The sequence below is a fragment of a genome, unplaced genomic scaffold (assembly GCF_019419815.1).
Source record: "Pyrus x bretschneideri cultivar Hongxiangsu unplaced genomic scaffold, Pyrus_bretschneideri_v1 Contig13, whole genome shotgun sequence".
Classification (NCBI taxonomy): domain Eukaryota; kingdom Viridiplantae; phylum Streptophyta; class Magnoliopsida; order Rosales; family Rosaceae; genus Pyrus; species Pyrus x bretschneideri.
This window is the reverse complement of record NW_025999424.1, coordinates 2,480,002-2,500,861: the sequence shown is the minus strand read 5'-3', so window position 1 is coordinate 2,500,861 and position 20,860 is coordinate 2,480,002. Positions and strand designations below refer to the sequence as shown.

Sequence of the window (20,860 nt, the reverse complement as noted above, 5' to 3'; positions counted from 1 at the left end):
ATAGTACACCACATGCAAAATGATAGCTCCGGTTGCTAAACCCAATTATTTGTATAACCAAACCCAATCTTTGTACTGTATTTGAAACGTAATAAATATCCTTAAGGAAGTCATCCGAGCAAAAAGAAAGTGCCAATGATTTCAACCATACATAAATTTCACTATTATCCTATTGTTGTTGAGCACGTTCAAATAGTCAACTTGCCGCGTTCTTTGCTTATATGTTTAAGATCGTCGAGTAAAGTCAACTGATAAGAAATTGCCGCATTGCTATTATTTATTCCTACAAAATTATAAGATATATTTTTGCTTTTTTTTTAATTGATTTTTTCTGAAGCTTCAATCCATGGATTTTCAAACCAGAAAAACGTCAAGGGTTTCTGGTTTGGTGCTAAAGACGACAATGTCACCCAACAAAACGATAAGAAACTACCGAGAAAAAGGAGAAAAGAAAACCAACTATATCGTATTTGGTGCTTTTATGTTGAATTTTGGTATAAGATTTGTATATTCCACCATGAAAAAGATTTACAAGTTACAAGAAGATATATAGGAGACTGAGAGAGATTGAGGGACTGCAAGAACCAATGTGCAACACGCACATTCACCTCAACCTTCTCTTTAAAAATGGCAGCAGCTCTAAATCAAGTAAAAAGGTGGTAATTAATCACAGCTCGCTAACTAGACAAGGTGATAGAGTGGTGACTACCACGTAATCTAACCTAACCTAGCTTCCAATTTTTTATGTGTTCATCATTGGGTAATCTCAACTCTCTGTTGGAAAGATAGAAATTCGGGTTTTGTTCGTCGTTGCTGTCAGTGATTACTTGTCTGTTCTGAAAGATGAGTGGTTTTTTCGCTGTTTTCGTGTTCATGTTCTGTAACATGCTTGTGCTTACTGATTATTCTTCTTCCCTTCCCTTGTGTACAAATATGAGTAAGTGTTTCTCTCCTATTATCTGGTTGCCCTTTTCATTTTTACATGCTTTGTTTCGCTGTTCGGAAAAAGGCCGACTTCTGCATTTTTTAGCTTTCGTTTCCCTGCGAGTTAATTTCTTTGCCTGTTTAATTTGGAATAGGATCACCCTTCACGCCGAAGACTCCGCTTAATTTCTGTCGGTACAATGGTAGCGTTTGCTGTGATTCCGCTGAGGATTTGCGGTTGCAGAATCTATTTAAGGCAATGAATGTCTCTGATCTTGGTTGTGCCTCTCTTGTGAAATCAATACTTTGCTCGGTAAGAGATTCTTTGCTTGTTTACTTCTTGTTGCTAGCTACTGTGTTTAGTGATATGAAACCGTTGGTACCGGTTCATGTGTATTTGAATACGACATGCTTTGCAGAAATGCGATCAGTTTTCTGCTGAGCTATATCGAATTGAATCAGCGCCTCGACAAGTTCCTCTCCTCTGCAACTCAACACAGCACCAACCTGGCGGAGTTGACTTTTGTTCCAAGGTCTGGGATGAATGCCAAAATGTAGCGTTGTTAAACTCCCCATTTTCGTTGCAAGTTGGAGGTGGAACACCGTCCAATTCTACTTCCAAGCTGAGTGATACATGGCAGTCAAAAACTGCTTTCTGCAACGCCTTTGGTGGATCTTCAAATGATGAATCGTTCTGTTTTGATGGTGGACCTGTGTCGTTCAACAGCACTGAAATTTCAAGTCCCCCGAGTGGTATGTGCCTTGAAAAAATTGGAAATGGATCGTATCTCAACATGGTAGCCCATCCCGATGGGTCAAATCGTATTTTCTTATCCGACCAAGCAGGTAAAGTATGGCTGGCAACTGTTCCGGAGGAAGGATCAGGAGAAACATTGGTGATCGACGAAGCAAATCCCTTTCTTGATATAACTGATCAAGTATATTCCGACACTGAGTTTGGAATGATGGGATTAGCATTTCATCCTAACTATGTCCAAAACGGGCGTTTCTTTGCTTCATTCAACTGTGACAAGGTTAAATGGCCACAATGTTCAGGAAGATGCTCGTGTAACTCTGATGTGGGATGCGATCCTTCAAAGCTGGAACCGGATAATGGTGGGCAGCCATGTCAGTACCACAGTATCATAGCAGAGTTCACTGCCAATGCTACCACGCCACAACCTTCGTCGGTAAATTTCTGCATGATTCAAGCGTTATTTCGCGTACTTTACACGCGAACATTGCTAATTGATACTGTTCTTGCCCTGGATTTCAGTTCACTAGTGTAAAACCACTTGAAGTCAGAAGAATATTCACCATGGGCCTTCCATTTACTACCCATCATGCAGGTCAAATTCTGTTTGGACCTAAAGACGGATATTTGTACTTCATGATGGGAGACGGTGGAAGCATAGGTGATCCTTACAATTTCGCATAGAACAAAAAATCCTTGCTTGGAAAGATTATGAGGCTCGACATCGATAACTTACCAAGTGAGTAATGGCAAAAATAAAAAGTTAAGGGGCTTTTGGACACCATATTCTTCGTAGGTTTCCCTCAGTTATGTAATACTTGTTTGCAGGTGCAAAAGAAATTGCTGACCTTGGCCTATGGGGAAATTATTCTGTCCCTGGAGATAATCCTTTTACCGAAGATGAGGAACTACAGCCGGAAATTTGGGCTTTAGGATTTCGAAATCCTTGGCGATGTAGTTTTGATCTTGAAAGACCTTCCTACTTCCTTTGCGCAGATGTTGGTCAGGTAGTAACTGAGATTGGTTTTCGTACATTTGCCGATATACACATGCTTTCTGCACATTTATTGCAAGCTTCTGGTATCATCAATGCTCAAGTTATTGTTTGTATAGGATAAATACAAAGAGGTTGATCTAGTCACCAAGGGCGGAAACTTTGGATGGCGTGTTTACGAGGGGCCTTTTCGATACAATCCCCCTAAATCTCCAGGAGGAAATACATCTGCCAGCTCCATTAACCCAATTTTTCCTGTAATGGGATACACACACTCTGAAGTCAACAAGGCTGAAGGATCCGCATCGATCACAGGAGGCTACTTTTACCGATCCACAACAGATCCGTGCATGTATGGAAGGTAAGCTCAATACGAACATCTGCAAATACCACATCTCTTTGGTTATCATGTCCCGTTGAATGGTGTAGCACCACTTTGAGGGTCTATTACATCATCTGATGAGTGCTCCTACTCTAGAAACATCCTTTATGACCCTTCACAGCAGTATGTAAATTATGTTTGCAGGTATCTTTATGCAGATTTGTATGCCAGTGGTGTATGGACAGGACTAGAAACTCCTGAAGGTAGCGGAAACTTCACTACCGCTAAAATCGCGGTCGGTTGTGCTCTGGACTCTCCTATCCAGTGCGTTGCCGAGGCAGGAAGCTCTGTCGCTGCATTAGGGTTCATATTCTCATTTGGTCAGGATAACAGGAAAGACATCTTTATGCTGGCCAGCAGCGGCTTATATCGAGTTGCTAAGCCTAGCCGCTGCAACTACACTTGCTCCAAAGAGAACGTTGAATCCTCTTCCCCTCCAAAATCTGTTCCCTCTCCTCCTCCTTCCGCTTCAAGCACAAGGCAGTTGAACAATCCATTAACACTGGAGCTATTGATCATCTTCTGTACATTGTTGCTTCCGTTTCAGTTTTCACTTGTAAATTTATAAGCTAAAGAAAAGAAGTTGTTAACTTCTGCATACTATTGCAATTTGAGGACATCTATAAACTTCCATGAATTTATTGTACAACAAGCTTGAGTTTACAGCACAGGCGAGGGTTAATTTAATTAGTTTCATACAAGAAATCAACAGAACTTGATGAATGCGTTCAGATGAGAGCAAGTTGGAAACATCATGGACCAAATGCTATACAATTGATCTTACAAGAACTATGTCTAAGCTACAAGATTACAAACGTATTTGGAATTTAATCATGTTGGAACTAATCAATTTCTACATTCGCTAGAGCTAATGTGCTCCATCCTATCGACTGAAGTTCAAATCTCTACTACTGTAAGGTGGGAGCTTTTCCGGGAAGCCATTTTTCCTGTTGATGCAGAGAACGGATATTGAGCAGAATGTTGTCACTTACAATACAATGATCAAGATTTATGGAAAGTCACTTGAACATGAAAAGGCTATAAATCTTGTGCAAGAAATGCAGGAGAGGGGTTCAGCCAAATGCAATTACATACTCAACGATTTTGAGGCCGGGGAGGTGAAGGATATATCAGTCTTTGGTTGCACGATTGACCTTTTTTCAAGAAACCGGAAATACTTGAATTGCATTGAGGTGTTTGAGAAGACGAGAGTTATGACAGATCAAATCGACTTAATGATGCATCCCGGATCATGAACAAGATGACTGAAAGACGAATTAGGATGTCATGACCCTCTTTAGAAGTCTACAATTTGTGGTTAAATTTTTCCCTTTTAACTGTGTATAAGTTGTTCTGCTGGTTATTCTGTAGATATTGTACTGCATGAGGCGTGGCCATGTGTGTTGGCTCCAACATGATGGAACTACCAGTATTCAGATTTTGGACTTGAATTTATGTTCTGTAGATATCTGTACATACATGCAGAATTGTAAGTCCGTTTTAGCCAATTTCCATGTGAAGTGCCCATTAAATCAGTTCTCTAGTTCTCACAGATTGCAGATTTTCAACAGTGCTGAAAAAGCAAGTGTCCTGTTTACAGAGGAAGCAGTTCAAGAGCTTATCCAGGGTCCACTTGAATTTTTACTCAGGATTGATTTTAAAAACATTTTCACAAAAATACTTTCAATCATTTTAAAAGCACTTTCAAACAAGCTCTACTCTACGTTTAAAGAGAAAGGATTGCGTATTCAGTCTCGTCCCATGTATATGTCCTCGTATTTCCAGGTTGGTAAAGTGACGATGGTTTGAAAAAATACCGATGACCTCAATTCTTTCTTTCTACTGACTTTTCCCGCTTTGTTATCCCTTTTTTTTTTTTTTTTTTTTATTTTTTATTTTTTTAATCCAGATTTAACATAGTTAAAAGCTTCCGAACTTTTCTTTTATTGCAAGCAATGTAACTTGGAAGAGATACCTTATTCTATATTTAGGGTTTTCCAGCAGCATACATGTTTAAACGTGCAGTGTACCAAACCTATTGACCCCTTTATCCATTTTCATACAATTTTGAAAACATCCTGTGGATTGATTCGTGTCTTTCTTTGTTGTGGAAACCCAAGAATCTTATCTACGTTAGAATTTCATGTCTCGTTGCATTGCTGAATAAGACCGAGGCTCTTTCCGAAACTCGAGTTGTGGAGATTCTAACATACAACAGGGATATCGCTGGACGAGAGATCCGAAGAGATGTTGAGCTTTCCCCTCTTGTGGGCCAGAGATTTTTCAGTATGATCGGTACATGATGTGGTACATCACATGTCATTATACAAATAGTGAGATTTGTATGTTAAAAAGTTAATAACTTAAAAAATAAAATTTTCCATCACTTACATAAAAATACATAGTGTCACCTGTGTTTCTGTCAAAATGAAAAATTTCTCCTTGTCAACATGCCACTGCCTTAGAAGAGGTAAATGAACGAACCAACAAGTCTTGGTATTAAAGAGGCTATTCCTATCCATTCATGGTGGACGATAACCTACTTTCAACAAATGCTGCAACCAGTTTATCACAACTCTTTTAAGTTATTTGGGATTTTTTAGAAGGTGGGAGACCATCTTATTTTTGTAGGTGTGGTTGCCTAGTTGGTAGTTGAGGCTTTAGTGGGTCATGATTGGAGAAGAGCTTTAGTGGGTTTAGTGGGTCATGTAAATAAGAAGCTATATTGGAATCATAATAGTGTATCAAAAAAATCAAGTTCAGTATGAGTGAGTTCAATTTTTGAGAACAGTATATGAGTCTTCTGAGTTTGATTCTTACGAAATATGGCTCTCACAACTATTAAACTCACACCACTGCAAAAATTTAACTTAGTTGACTGTTTATCATACTAATCATGCAATATCATGTAAATAAGTTAATACATTTAAACCATCCATCCCAACAACAATACGACATGCAATAGCCTTTCAATATTGTCACTTTAATGTCTTGGTTTCTCTCGCCAATTTGGCCGTGAGATGTGAATACAAATTAGGTACCAAGTCAAGCCGCGCCTTTGCAAATTTCAATATTATACGTGAAGGGTCCTTTTCACTTTACTTTCTGGTTATTAAAAAAAGGAACAAGAAAGTTCGCTTCAACATAAAAATAAATACATAAATTTGACTATTTTTCACATGAACTTGGTCAATTATTTTGGGTTAAAAGAAAAGAATTTCCAAAAAATTCACTAGTTTTACTTTCTAGAAAAAAATTTACTTGTTATACTATTTTTAGAGCTTTCTTTGCAGCCTGGATCACCTTGTTCGAAATATTGTTAGAGTTAGATCACCAACCATTTTAATCACATAAATTCTAGGTGATTTAAAGCATCTACGAATGAGATTTTCAAAAATCCATGTGGCACTTTTACATCTTTTAAAATTTTGTTTTTTACTTGATATGTTAAATTAAATTATCCTTTTATTGTATTAAATTGTTATAATAAATATTTAAAACAAAAAACAGTAATAAAATGAGAAATGTTGAGAATATAGTAAAAGTGAGACATTATGAACTTTCTGTCACCTCATAACTTACAGTTTATCGTTAATTTCCGTACTAATATTATAAAACATTGTGTACATGAGGTGTCAAAGGGTTCATGGAGAGTCTACTTTAAGAGAGCCTCCTTAACGTTTTTCTAATAAAATTAATAAATGAATCTAATAATTAATTAAAATTTTGAACCTGCTGTTAATTTTGGCAACAAGGGTGAGAGTTGCTAATTCTTATCATGCGATATCAAATTTAGTTTTTCAATTGAAAAACATTGTTGCTGCCTTTTTTAACTGTTAATACTAATTTGAACATTTTAACCTCTCCTATAAAATTCTCTTTTGAGTCGCCTTTCAAGTTTGAACTCACCAAAATATTCTCTTGAATGTAAAAAACCATTTTTGTATTAATTTTATTTTTCTATACATTAGATTCTGTAACGATGAAGAACAATCAAGATAAGATGTGATCTTATGCTTATTATATAAATAAACAATACTTTTTAAATCATACACCTGATACACCAATACATTATTTAAATTGGAGGTAATGTTGATTATACTTTGATTAGTTGCTAATCTATTGACGTCAGCATTGTGATTAATACTCATAGTTGGCGTACAAAAGGGTTTTCAAAGTGAGGCGATGATTGAAACTTTATTATTTAATTTTAATAAATAAACAAGACAGTCATTCGTAGATTTTAAAGGTTTTTTAGTTAAACTGATCTAAAAATTTGACATAACTTCTCATTTTTGAATTTGAGATTTGAAATCGATAAAAGTTGTCTTTTAGTTTATTCACCATTAATGATTTTGGTCATTCACAAAATTATTTTAAATAAAGACCAGAATAATAAAAATACCCTCAATTTAATACACAATGAGCCAAAATGATATGACAAAAATTAAAGGTTTTTGTGTCATTTTATCCTTATTTAATGAAGATTTTTTACACAAAAACTAAAATGATTGATAGTAAACAAATCCAAAAACTAATTCTATCAGTTCCAAATCTTATCAACTATTTTAACTAAAAAGCCATTTTAAATTTAGTTCACCTCTTTGAGCTTGTGTAAACACAACAGCTTGAGCTCACCCTTCATTCTAAATAACGAATTAGTTAGATTCACCATTGAACTCGAATTTTCAAGTTCAATTCACCATCTCCTAAGTCGCTTATATAAACAAATCTTGAGCGCGCCATTTTTATAACAAATGAACTTGTCAAATTCATCCCCATCATTTGAAATTTCTAGTTCAATTTACTTTTTAGTACATCGCTCACATTAAAAATAAGAATATGATATTCATACATCCTATTTTACTTCTTATATACATTTTTAATTTTTAACATGTTAGATAGGATGAATTGAAGAAGATTAACAGACATAAATTATTAAAAAATGGGTAGATGGTACACCCCTAAAAATAATAAATACATCAGTTGATAAGATCACGACAAGATCAAAGAACAACCTCTGAACAAAATTTAATGTTTGAACTCAAAGTTATTTGTGTTGGTTGACTGACCCCTCTAAACTTATTGCACAAGGCCTTGTATAGGGTCGACATTGATCACTAACTAACCTAGAGGATCCTCTACAGATCTTTTTGCTGAAGATTCTGGAGATTCGTAAATTGTATTTGTTCATTGTAAATCGTACGGTCAGTTTTTATCAAATATTATTTATGTTTATTTTTAAATAAAAAATATTTAAAATAATTTATAACCGTACGATATACGAGAAACGGACACGATTTACGAATTCTTGTGATCCTTACAAAGAGGATGCGGCAAGGATCCGAACTCCTAAACTAATGCATTTTTCATTTTGACAAATCTTAATTCAAATTGTAGACATAATAAACCAGTTGATTAGAATAGTATAATTCTTCTTTTGTATATAAGTTTGAATTTTCTTTATCCTGTAACTTAGTATAGATTATTTTGAAAAAATAAAATCCTACTTATAGGTAAAAATAAAACAGAAAAACATGAAAAATCCAAAATTCCAATCCACCATTTTGTTCCAAGTTTGTTTTTTCACTTTTTACCTTCTGAATCCCATGTTTTTTTTTTGTTCAAGTTGGAAAACGGCACAACGTTTTTTGACTGTTTTCCAGCTTAAATAATCAAATCCTAAATCCCGTTAGAGCTCAGATTTCTTTCCTAATTTAAATCCTTTTCAAATCTTAAAAAACGCATATATAGATGGATCCTGAAATTTGTAATTTTGTAACTTCTAGTCCACCTTAGTAGTCCCTTCCTACCACAATTTTAGAATTTAGCACCTATTGTCCCGGCAGTCGGACAAATTAATCCGTCCCGGTCTCCCTTTTTTTGAAAGAGAAAATTTTCAGTATACTGCAAAAAGGATTCAATATTTAAATGTAATAATATAATTTTATAAGTTGAAAACCTTGAAGAAAAAAATTTCAATAAATTGAAATATAATACTTCGAAAGCGAATTGTGTTTCCGGCCTACTGAAAACTTTTTCCATCCGGAGACCTTTCTTCTGTCCTATAAGGTACAAACTCATTAATCCAAATCCAATCTTTCACCGTCCTTCATTATATATAATCCCCCATTAACCCAGCTCAGTGTGAAAAATAGAGCAAGATTAAAGGAACTAATCACTGATTAATCAAATCTTCCTACCCACCAGAAAAATATCATTTTCTCTCTCATTTTCTTTTCTTTTCCCTTACTTTCTTTCCAACCAAACAACAAACACCTGCTAACAAGCTCCCACCTTTCCCCCTCCATCTCGAAAACCCAGCAGCATTAACCCGTTTCAGATTCTGGGTCGGTTGCATTTTCGGATTTTTTGGGGATTCAGGACCTGAATTTTTTGAAAAATGAAGAAGCTCAAGAGCTACTACTCGCATCTGAGGCACCACCAAACAGTGGAGCTCAAATGGATCTTCCCCTTGGCGATTGGCTCCATTGTCTCTCTCTTCCTCCTCTTCCTCACCACCCTGACGTCATCCGACGGCACGCCGCTGCTCCCTTTCTACCGCTCCTTCTCCATCTCCAGCTCCGTCTTCATCGAATCCAAGCTCCACCCGCTTCCGGTCTCCTCCCTCCCGCCGCCGCCGCGCTTTGCGTACTTCATCTCCGGCTCTAACGGCGACGGAAACATGCTGAAGCGGACCCTCCAGGCGCTTTACCACCCGCACAACCACTACGTGGTCCACCTGGACCTTGAGTCGCCGCCCGATGAGCGGATGGATCTGCAGAATTACGTTTCTACCCACCCCGTTTTTGTCAAGTTTGGGAATGTGAAGATGATCAGCAAGGCCAATCTCGTCACTTACAGGGGACCGACTATGGTGGCCAACACCCTCCACGCCGCCGCCGTTTTGCTGAGGGAAGGCGGCGATTGGGATTGGTTCATCAACCTCAGCGCTTCCGATTACCCACTTGTTACTCAGGATGGTGAGTCTAATTTCGGGATTTTTGGGACTGTTTTCGTTTAAAATTTCGTATTTTTGGACTGTTTTTTGTGCTAAATTTGAATAATTAATTACTGGGTTTCGATTAATCTGGTTGTTTAGATCTGCTGCATACGTTTTCATACTTGCCGCGGGATCTTAACTTCATCGACCATACAAGCAACATTGGGTGGAAAGAGTATGCATAATGTCCCCCCTTGTTGTTTTGTTGTTTATATTTATAAAGTTTCTGTTTTTATTTTCATTTCTTTTTCTGAGTGACTATAGTTGTGTGATTGATTTGGTAATGCTGCCTGTTTATAGGTATCAAAGAGCGAAACCGATAATTGTAGATCCGGGGTTGTATATGACCAAGAAAACCGATGTCTTTTGGGTTACACAGCGAAGGAGTGTGCCAACAGCTTTCAAACTTTTTACAGGTACAAATTTTAGATAACAGATCATATAGAGTTGAGCACATCAGACCAAAATCACTATGTAATTGCCACATAAATAACCAGAATTTCCTTTTATTTTTTGTAATGAACTAACATAGGGACCTAGAAACCCAACATATCTAAAGTATGTACATTTATGCATATAGCGTTAGGTATAGATATCGTTTTCCTTCTCTGCTTGGATTTTCAGTGAATGAACTAGTGTAGTAGCCTATAGATTTGAAATTGGTATGGAAATAAACAGCTATGCTGGAAGACTGATTTTGTCAATTTATTACGGCTATTTTTTTTAGTGATATTCAATGAAATATGATGTCTGAGAAAAAATATGTCTGCATACCAAAGGATGTCTCAGAGCTATAAAAAATTGCTTTGAAACATTTCTTTTTGCAATGGAATCAATAATTTGCAACCTAAGTTCAGCTTTTGCGATTGTGCAAACTACACTGCTAACAACATGGGATTTTGTGGAAACATTCAAACTCAAGTGAGTGGACGAGACTAGATATATCAGCCCTCTTGGGTTGTTTTCATTGAAAAGCAATTCTTAAACAATTGACGACGGTTACAGAGATTTTCACACACCATTTGTAGCCTCTTACACACCCCTGTTTAATCCTGGCTGTTGATTCTGTTTGATTTATTTAGTCCGATGGTCATAAATAAAGAGGGGTTGTGAGAAGCTAAAAGGGGTGTGTGAAAATCCCTTCGCTTTAGGAATGACCTTTATCAACTTACGCAAATGCATTGCTAAGTGTGTTAAATTGCTGCCTTTGGCGGCTCTAAACACCTATTTCTGTTTCTGGGTAGTCGAACCAAAAACAACTTATATAGTTGGATGTGCATTTGGACCCTAGTTATTATGGCCAATCTTCTCTGTTACGCATAAAAGTAGTTTTAGTGTGTTTTTCTCCTCACCATGTGCGATCAGTAACCATGATCAATTTATTGGCAGATAGACAGCTACATAATCTGATTTTATGTTGCTTGATTGTTAAATTTTGTCCTTTACCTATAATATGCTTGTTATTTCACTTACTACTTTACTATCCTTGTACAACACTCGGATTTCATATACTCTGCACAGTTAAAACACATATTCTAAAGGTCCTCTAGGGAGCTAACGTCTTTACAAACCACTCTGTTATAGTTCCTTTTAGCCTGACCTTGGCCTTTATAGGTTTTCGACTTTCCAAAATGTGGTGTTTTGTTAATTTTCCCAATTTCCCGTCAATTGTCCACCTGTTGATCCTCTCCAACTGCTACCTGCCCTTAGGCAGTCTCTTGAAAAATATCCATTTATTCTCCATTGAGGAGCATGTCCTGTTGCCGTCAGTTTTCTTTTAACCAAATGTTTGCTTTCTTTTCATAGGTTCTGCTTGGATGGCACTTTCAAAGCCCTTTGTTGATTACTGCATATGGGGATGGGACAACCTACCTCGAACTGTTCTCATGTACTATGCAAACTTTTTATCATCCCCGGAGGGATACTTTCACACGGTCATATGTAACGCTCAAGAGTTCCACAACACAACTGTGAATAGTGACCTACATTTTATAACGTGGGATAACCCTCCCAAGCAACATCCTCACCACCTTAACCTTGCAGATATGCAAAGGATGGTCGACAGCAATGCTCCCTTTGCAAGAAAGTTTCGCCAAGATGATCCAGTGCTTGACAAAATTGATTCTGAGCTGTTGTTTAAGGGTCCCGGTATGCTTGTTCCTGGTGGTTGGTGCATAGGAAAAAGGGACAACGGGTCTGATCCATGCTCTGATATTGGCAATACCACAGTCCTCATGCCTACCCCGGGAGCAAAAAGGCTCGAAGTTTTGATCAGCTCTCTATTATCCAACGAGAAATTCCGATCAAACCAGTGCAAATGACAAGAACTCAAACTGCTTGTTGAAGCTTGTTGAAGTGCTTCCCCACGTCAGTTCAATTAGTTTACAATTGACGACAGAATACAGCATTATCAGGGAAATGGTGTGTACATACTTCCCATGAGCTAGATTGCTTCGTGCTATGCTGACATGGTATGTACCATTGGTTTCTAGTTAGCCCACCATTTCCCATTTACCTGTTTTTTGGTTTTCAAATTTTTGGATACTGCATTTGTCATGGTCCGGGCATTTCGTATGCTGCAGTAAAATGCGTCTTGAAATGATGATGGGAGTGTAGTGTAAGAACTGCTGGAAAGATGTATATTTTGAAAGAGGAAATCTAAAGAAAACTTGTCTGATTCTGTGCAACTTTTGGATCTAAATATAGCTGTTTGTTTCACATATCTGATATTTTGCCGTTATTCGAATTTGGGAATTAGAGGACTTAAATTTCAAGTTTTTTTTTTTTTAATTTTTTATTTTAATTTTTTTTTAATACAAAAATTCTAAATTTCTATGTTTATGAATCCGAATAAGAGAATTTGTGCATATCAATATATACATTCTAATTTTTGTTCAAACTTCAAATTTATTACGCCCATCCAAATATAGTGTTGGTTTTTTTTCCCCTTACAGTCCTTGACTGCCATCATTTGGATGATTGGATATATTTCATTTGGTTTTGCCTTGAAGCCCATGACCCTATCGGCTTTGGAGCTTCCTGGGCCAGAAGACGGGCATTCATGACCCTCCCCTAGCGTGGAGGTGGAGAGATTCTAACATATATTCTCATCTATTTTGTAAGTCTTAATTTATAGATCATTTTTGTAAAAATTTAATTCAATTCGAAACTGTTTGCATAGAAAATAAAGTGTTGTCAATTTCTTTAAACTTAATTAGATACCTCAAATATTTCCGTTTGGCTAATATTTTGCAAGGATGATCTATGAGGTGCAACTTAAAAAATAGATGGTTCGAGTTATTAAAGTTCGATATGATGTGGGCCTAACAACTAATCTCCAATTTTATAAAAACTGGGGATCCCTTCCCTCAAAGGACTTCATATATATATATATATAGACACACACACACACACACACACACATTCGATTACAATGAAGAATCTCACGTAGGAGATATAAGCTTGATTACACCCAAGAATCTTTCTTTTTATTTTTACCTAAACTCTCATAATTTTGTAAGCATAACTCTTCAAGTCTTGTGGTGTGATCCCTCTAAGTGATGTATTATATTCCATCATCACAAGCATAAACACCACCACTCACGACCACAATTAACACATATTTAATGCTTAAATGGACGTATGTTTAGTTAAATGAGTACCCATTAGTCATCCCTACCATCCACCAAAAAATTTCAAACTCAACTGTTGCCTTCAGAAATTTTATTTTTGTTACACAGGAGTTCTGATTTCTAAATCTAGCCAACTCCTACCCATCACTCTACACCCAGCCTCACTGTCGGCTAACCTCGGTGCCTCTGAAAAATCATTAACTCTAAAAAGGAAACAAAATTAATTAAACCAAAATACACTTGCATTTCTACTTTCTTGTTAAGATTTGGTTCACTCTCAAATGATGGAAAGTAATTACGAACACTCGTGCATGTGTTTAAGTGTTGAAAGGGACTTGACATCAACATTAGGGTTTTCTGCAACTAGCAAAACATAAAGTTATGGACTCATGTAAAACGATTGCACCCAAACACCTTTTGTGTTTATATGGTCTATCAATGCAAGGTAATTTACATACATGCGTTGAATCAAATAGTGGCCCCACATTCCACAATTATTTTCCATACAATTCACATCAATTGCATATGTTTTATTGTTCTTGTTCGGGACAAATTTTGATGTGTAATCGGTAATATATCTCTTTATAACTATATTATTTGTTGTGTAGTCAAGAATATGTCAGTTTGTATCTACATCTTTCGTTGTGTGATAAGTGATATATACATTATGATCAATGGTGGACTCTCATACCATCCATAGTTAATGATTTGAATTACAAGGCCAAGAAAACCTTGCAAGTTAATTTCTGATGAATCATTTGCTATGCAAGAAATAGTTCCTTCTGGATAGCCCCATAGATATATATGTGGCGGATCCGTGACAGCACTGGAAAGAAAAGATAATAGAAAAACACCAGTTGCAGGCTTGCGATGATTTTCAAGTCCTAACAAGCTAATACTGCAATCACATGTTAAATGACTAAACTCGCGGCGAACCTTGTGAACAGATCTTCAATTAGCTCTTCATCTGAACAAAGTAATATACCCTTCGCAGAGGCTTCAGTCGAGGTGAGATGAAGCTCGCTGCCCCGAATTGGCTATAGCTATAAAGAGCTTGTAAACGTAGCTACCAATATACATGGCATTCGACGCCATCTCACCTACGACAAAGTCCCTACGCTTTGATATTCCGATCTCGCTTTTAGTACTGTTTTTCAATCCGCTGGCTAGATCTCTTCTCCGAAATCCTCACGATGCAGCTTCATATATAGGCAAGAAAGAGCTGGTATAGTACTATTTCTTCGTTTTCCTTCTTTCAATAAAGTGGTACTAGTATTGTAAGGGCGATCCTAAGTTAACAAAACTTTCTGCTTTGTAAGGGCCGAGGGGGAATGTCTATCGTATCTAACCTTATTCTTGTTTTGCAAAGATGCTAGCTGTTTCCACGACTAGAACTCGTGATCTTTTGGTCACAAACGAGCAATATTTCTGTTGCATCAAAACTTGCCTCATGGTACTAGTGTTGTAAACACTATAATTCATAAGTTATATTAGCTAGCTAGCTATACGATCATAAGGTACAAATATATAGACTCCAAATTCTCACAGAAAATATTAAAGCCTCATGGTCATGTATAAGGGACAGAATATATAACACATATTTAGTACAGCTTTGTATATAAACGTATATTATAAACTTATGAAACGAATATAAACTATGTCATCATATGATCTCAATTCTCACCAGTACTATGTATTTATTTTCAAAGTTAAGACCTAGTTGATGAATTATTCATGAAATTTGTCAACGCAAAACAGTTGTGAGATGAAATCGATCTGCAAAACTACTATTATTAGTTGGTCAGTAATATATAAAATTTACTGTCATAATCTCCTGATGATGTAATCATATGATATCATCATCAATTGCATCAACTAATCATACGAATTTATTATATTTTCAGCTCCAAATAGAATCAACTTTTTTAACGCAAGTTTTATTATGGTTTACAATGTATGGTATCTACAGTAGATGTCCAGCTGAGCTAAAACAATCATATCTTACAAAGTCAAGCTTAAGTAACTGATAGGATATTATTCAGATAATTAATCTACAACCACGAGATAAAAATCATGTTGGAAAAAAAAACCCAAAATGTCGTAGAGAAAGATCAAAGTCGTAGAAGTTGTGTAGAGCTTTTTGGTCACAGAAGAGATGGCAACAATTATTGACAATTTTAGCACAATTAGTGCCACCTCTCCTGCGAACATAAATCCCCCAACCTTTCTTGATACCTCTCTCCCTTCCTCTCATTTAATTTGGAGAATGTTGCATTTTTCTTTAATAGAATAAAGAAAATAGGACATGTGCATAAAGAAATAAAAGGGTTTCATGTTGCTGGAGGATGGAACATACTACTAGCTAGTGCACAGCTCGTGCCATCTCTCCTGCGACATGAATTCCTCAACCTCTTTTATATCTTATTTGTTTCTCTATTGAATGTGTTAATGGCTTCAAGACCTTAGATAACCCCATATTTATAGGCATGAGCCCAGGTCAATGTTTGTCCTCGGAGAATGTTAGGTTTTTTCACAATACAAGGAAATTACCTATACATTACCATGACGTTTGTTTTTAATTTGCAAGGAATTGCCTGTGATCGCATAAAGTAATACATAAAGTGAGATATGCTAATGAATAAAATCAATCAAATACGTTTTGCAAAGTTTGGAACATTGGCCTAACAACCACACATTAGAAAGCCACTAGTAATTACGGGATTGGCCAGTCAAAAAAAAGGAAAGAGATGTTAGACTTCTTTTTCTAATATTTGTCGTACATTAGAACTAATCACAAAATTTAACTTGCAGAGTATTACTACAACAAAGTGGTTCTTAGCGATGAAATTATCAATTTTGATCCGCAAAGCATTTCGTATGCTGCAGTAAAATGTGTTTTGAAATGATGATGGGAGTGTAAGAACAGCTGGAGAGATGTATATTTTAAAAGATGAAATCTAAAGAAAACTTGTCTGATTCTGTGCAACTTTTGGATCTAAATATAGCTGCTTGTTTCATACATTTGATATATTGCCGATTTTCGAACTTGTTTTGCACATCTTATTATGTTTAGGGTTTCTTTTTCCTTGACTGCCATCATTTGGATTATTGGATATATTTCAATTGGTTATGCCAATGCCATGAAGCCCATGACCCAATCGGCTTTGGAGCAATAATCCATGACCTTCCCCGCGCGTGGAGATGGAGATTCTAACAGATATTCCTCCCTTTGTGTGTATTTTTGAGTGAAGAGCTAATTCAGTCATTGAACTATCAGCTTAATGAAAATTAGGTTTTTGAACTATTTTTCGGTAATAAGTTCCTAAATTTATTAAAAATTGTTAATTTCATCATTACTATTATATTCAAAGCTATTTTATCTAATCTTTTGTCAACTTAAGTCACTTGACACATTTTAGAATGTAATACTGACATTTTGTTGCATATAAACCTTCCATATAGGTTGCAAATCTAGCGTCTAATTTACCCCCCTAAGTTAATTCCATACACTATTTTGTTATGGAAAATTATCAATCTACCCTCCAATGTGTATCACATACAAGTAACGTGACTTAAATTAATGGAGACTTGAATATAGTAGCTTCGACTCTAATATTAAGAATGCAATTGGCATATTTTTATAATTCAAGAATTGATTTTTCTGAAAAAATAGTTTAAGGACCTAATTTTCACTTAGGTGATAATTTAGAAACTAAATTGGTAGTTCACCTTTTATATATTTTTTAAAAGAGTATTCCCTCTCTATATTTCGGATTCATTTCACATGTCGAATATACATCAAATTACTCCCAAAAATCTCACATGAGAGATATAAGCTCGATTAGACCAAAGAATTTACGCCCACCTCAGGGGGGGGGAATCTTTCTTTTTATTTTTACCTAAACCTTTATAATTTTTAAGTCCTTTTGTAAGTGTAACGCTTCAAGTCGTGTTGTGTGATCCCTCCAGTTTTGTGTCATCATTCACCACCACAATTAGCACATATTTCACACTTAAATGGACATCTATTCTGAATTCTGGATCTAGCCTACTCCTACCTATCATCACTCTACACCCACCCTCACCGTCGGCTAACCTTAGTACCTCTGAAAGAGTATTTACTCTAAAAAGGAAACAAAATTAAATGGACAAAAAAAACACATGTATTTCTCTTTTTTTTTTTTTTTTGGTAAATAAAATATATTGATGAAAAAAATAGAATATAAGCAGCAAAGAGTAGCTGAAAAACAAACACACAACAAAGAGCTGCAGCTAAAAGAAAAACATACAACAAAGCTAACAACGCCGAATCAAAACAGAAAAAAAACACTAACTATTCATAGTTATATTCCATTCCTGTAAAGTAGAGTCATTAGCAGCAGAATGGGTGATTTTCAAAGAACTCAATCGAAGTCTAATGGTGGACTTAATTGAGTTGAGAACCACCGCAGCAGGTTGACATGAGTTCTTGAATCTACGGTTGTTCCGCTTCCTCCAAACATAATACACTGTAACAGCAAGACTTAACTTCAAAACTATCGAAGATAGAGATTTTCCCTTGCAACGGCTAGTAGCCCACATGACAAAAAGAGGCCAAGGGAGCCTTAGCCAAATGACACCGCACTTGAATAGCACCGAAGACCAAATACCATCGGTAAAAGGACACTCAAAGAAGAGGAGTCAATGGGATTTTGTAGCACTAGAGCAGAGTACACAAGTGATAGGAACCGACGGAGCAAAAGTTAAAATTCTATCCATAGTAGAAAGCTTGCATTTAATAGCCAACTAAAGAATGAAGCTCATCTTGGTAATATTTTGATTATACAAAACAACCAACTGTAGGCTTGGATTGCCGAAAAAACGCATAGTTGGTTGGCCTTTGCGTAGTGTTCTTAATTGCTTTCCATTTTTTCTGGCCTTTTATGAAAGTAAAATGCACTCACAAGGTTTACCACTATGCGTAGTGTTCTTAATTGCTTTCCATCAATGAGAGTGAAAATATTCCCACTTTCATAGAAGGCCAGAAAAAACCTTGTGAGTGAATTTCACTTCAAGAACAAAATAATCAATGGTGGAAGCAAATGATGTAGTTAATTCATGATCTCTTTGCTCCATTTTTTTTGTTCTTGCCAATCCTCTTAGTCCAGAAAATTAATAATTGGATCATAATGAAATTGCTTTATAATTCCTGGATGTGCTAATATCAATTGCTTTTGCTTAACTCTTTATCATGATGTTTCTCTTCCAGGTTTGATATTTTTTATCTTATAAAATTTTCCTATTTAGATTCCAGAGCCCATATATGTCAGTAAAAATATTTGTCTCGTGATCAAAGCTCATTATGAAAAAAAAAGCTATTCGTTGTACGTAGAACTAACTTGGAAAGTGGTGAGAGAGCGAGAATGGCTCAGATGTATGAGAATTGTATGTTCATCTTTGGCCTTGTACTTTTATTTATACTAATCATGATGAATTTGCTTGCATTACAAGTAACACAAAATCTATGAGGATTCGATCCAAATCCCATTGAGATTCTCCTTTAATTAAGTATATACAATCATATTCCAAAATAAACGCACTAATTACAATATTCTCTTGTGTACAACTTAAGAAGTAGATGCATCAAATCTTCATGATTTGGAGAGGGCAGTTGTTGCCGTTAGTTCTCAGCATGTACAAATAGTTGCTAACATGAGTCTCATATTAGGGGTGCATATCAAAAGAAAAATCTGACAAAAACCAAAGCTACGTAGGTAATCTAATAGACTAAGTAAAAAAAAAAAAAAAAAAAAAAAAAAAGTTAATGCAGTATGTCAGTGTCTCACATCTTTAGAATGATCATTAATGGACATAAGGGTATGATCAACCCAAAATATATCCCTCGTCAAAACCTCATCATGACCAACCCAGATTTACCTCTTTACCATCTATTAATTTAAAGAAAAGTCTACCATGCAACTGTAATGAGAAAGAAAAAAAAACTTTCTGCTGCAATGAAGATCAGTTAAATGCTTATAAATAAGGGGCTTTTAGATCTAGGTCTAAAAACATAGATGATTTTTAAGAGTGAGTCCAGTTATCTAATTACATGTTTTTATTTCTTTTATACTTATTTTATAATTTTTTAAAATATTAAAAATCAATTAAAAATCTTCCAATATTATGCATTTTTCAACTCCAAAAAATCTAATTAATATCTTACAATAACAAAAACTAATATACTAACGTAAATTATCTACAAAACATTCTACCTTAACTCAAGTAGCGAATATATGAATATATATTATACCTATAAGCGAGATATAAAACATAAGTAAAAGGTAGTAAAAAAACATAATATACCTATAAGGAAGACACATTAATTTGTGACACATTGATTATAAAAAAGAATCTATTATATAGATACATAAAAATAATTAACTCAAGTAACAAATTTATGAATATATATTATACCTACAAGCGAGAAATGAAACCTAACTAAAAGGTAGGAAAAAACATAATATACCTATAAGCAAGACACATTAATTTGTGACATGTTAATTATAAAAAAGAATCTGTCATATAGATACATAAAAATAATTAACCTGTGATATAGGTTGATTATAAAAATTAAAAATAAAATCTATAAATGAGGTTTAAGCAGGAGGAAGAACAAGAAATAATCAAAGAGATAATTATGAAGAAATTCGATTTTTATAATAAATCCTATCATTGAATAGATAATTATTGATAATAAATAATTCAATTTAAGGAATTGAACCTATTTTAATAAATTGGAGTATTCCTACTATTAGTTAAAAAAATTGGACTTATATCAAGTTTTTCCTATAAAATAAAAAAACAGTAAACATGAACTTAATTGATTGGAAATGTATGAATTGACAGTTGAAGCCACTACCACCTAGAATGCTGGATAGAGGGAGAAGCTCCCAACCATAGGAAAAGAAACTCCTAAAAGCATATATCATGAAATCATTGATGCCCCCAAATCGGATCATTATTTAATTGAATCATATGGTATGCAAGACATTGTGCCTTCAGGGATCATTAGTTGATTGAATCTTATATAGAGCACAGCACTGGAAAGAAAAGATCATTGTTTAACAACATGTACATACACATACACGTATATATTTGTTCAATAATATTCTGGCCTAGAAAAATTGAAGTC

The 20,860-nt window shown here is 35.4% G+C and overlaps 1 protein-coding gene and 1 pseudogene across 1 annotated transcript; both read left to right on the top strand.

The window, feature by feature from the left end:
* The first annotated feature begins 498 nt into the window (after positions 1–498).
* On the top strand, positions 499–3,679 carry LOC103928493 (annotated as a pseudogene).
* Positions 3,680–9,400: 5,721 nt separating this feature from the next.
* LOC103928490 (beta-glucuronosyltransferase GlcAT14B) lies at positions 9,401–12,734 on the top strand. Its single transcript, XM_009337534.3, has 4 exons — positions 9,401–10,037; positions 10,157–10,232; positions 10,358–10,473; positions 11,864–12,734. The coding sequence occupies exons 1-4, from the start codon at positions 9,458–9,460 to the stop codon at positions 12,376–12,378; spliced, it is 1,287 nt and encodes a 428-aa protein (XP_009335809.1). The 5' UTR covers positions 9,401–9,457; the 3' UTR covers positions 12,379–12,734.
* Positions 12,735–20,860: the final 8,126 nt, after the last annotated feature.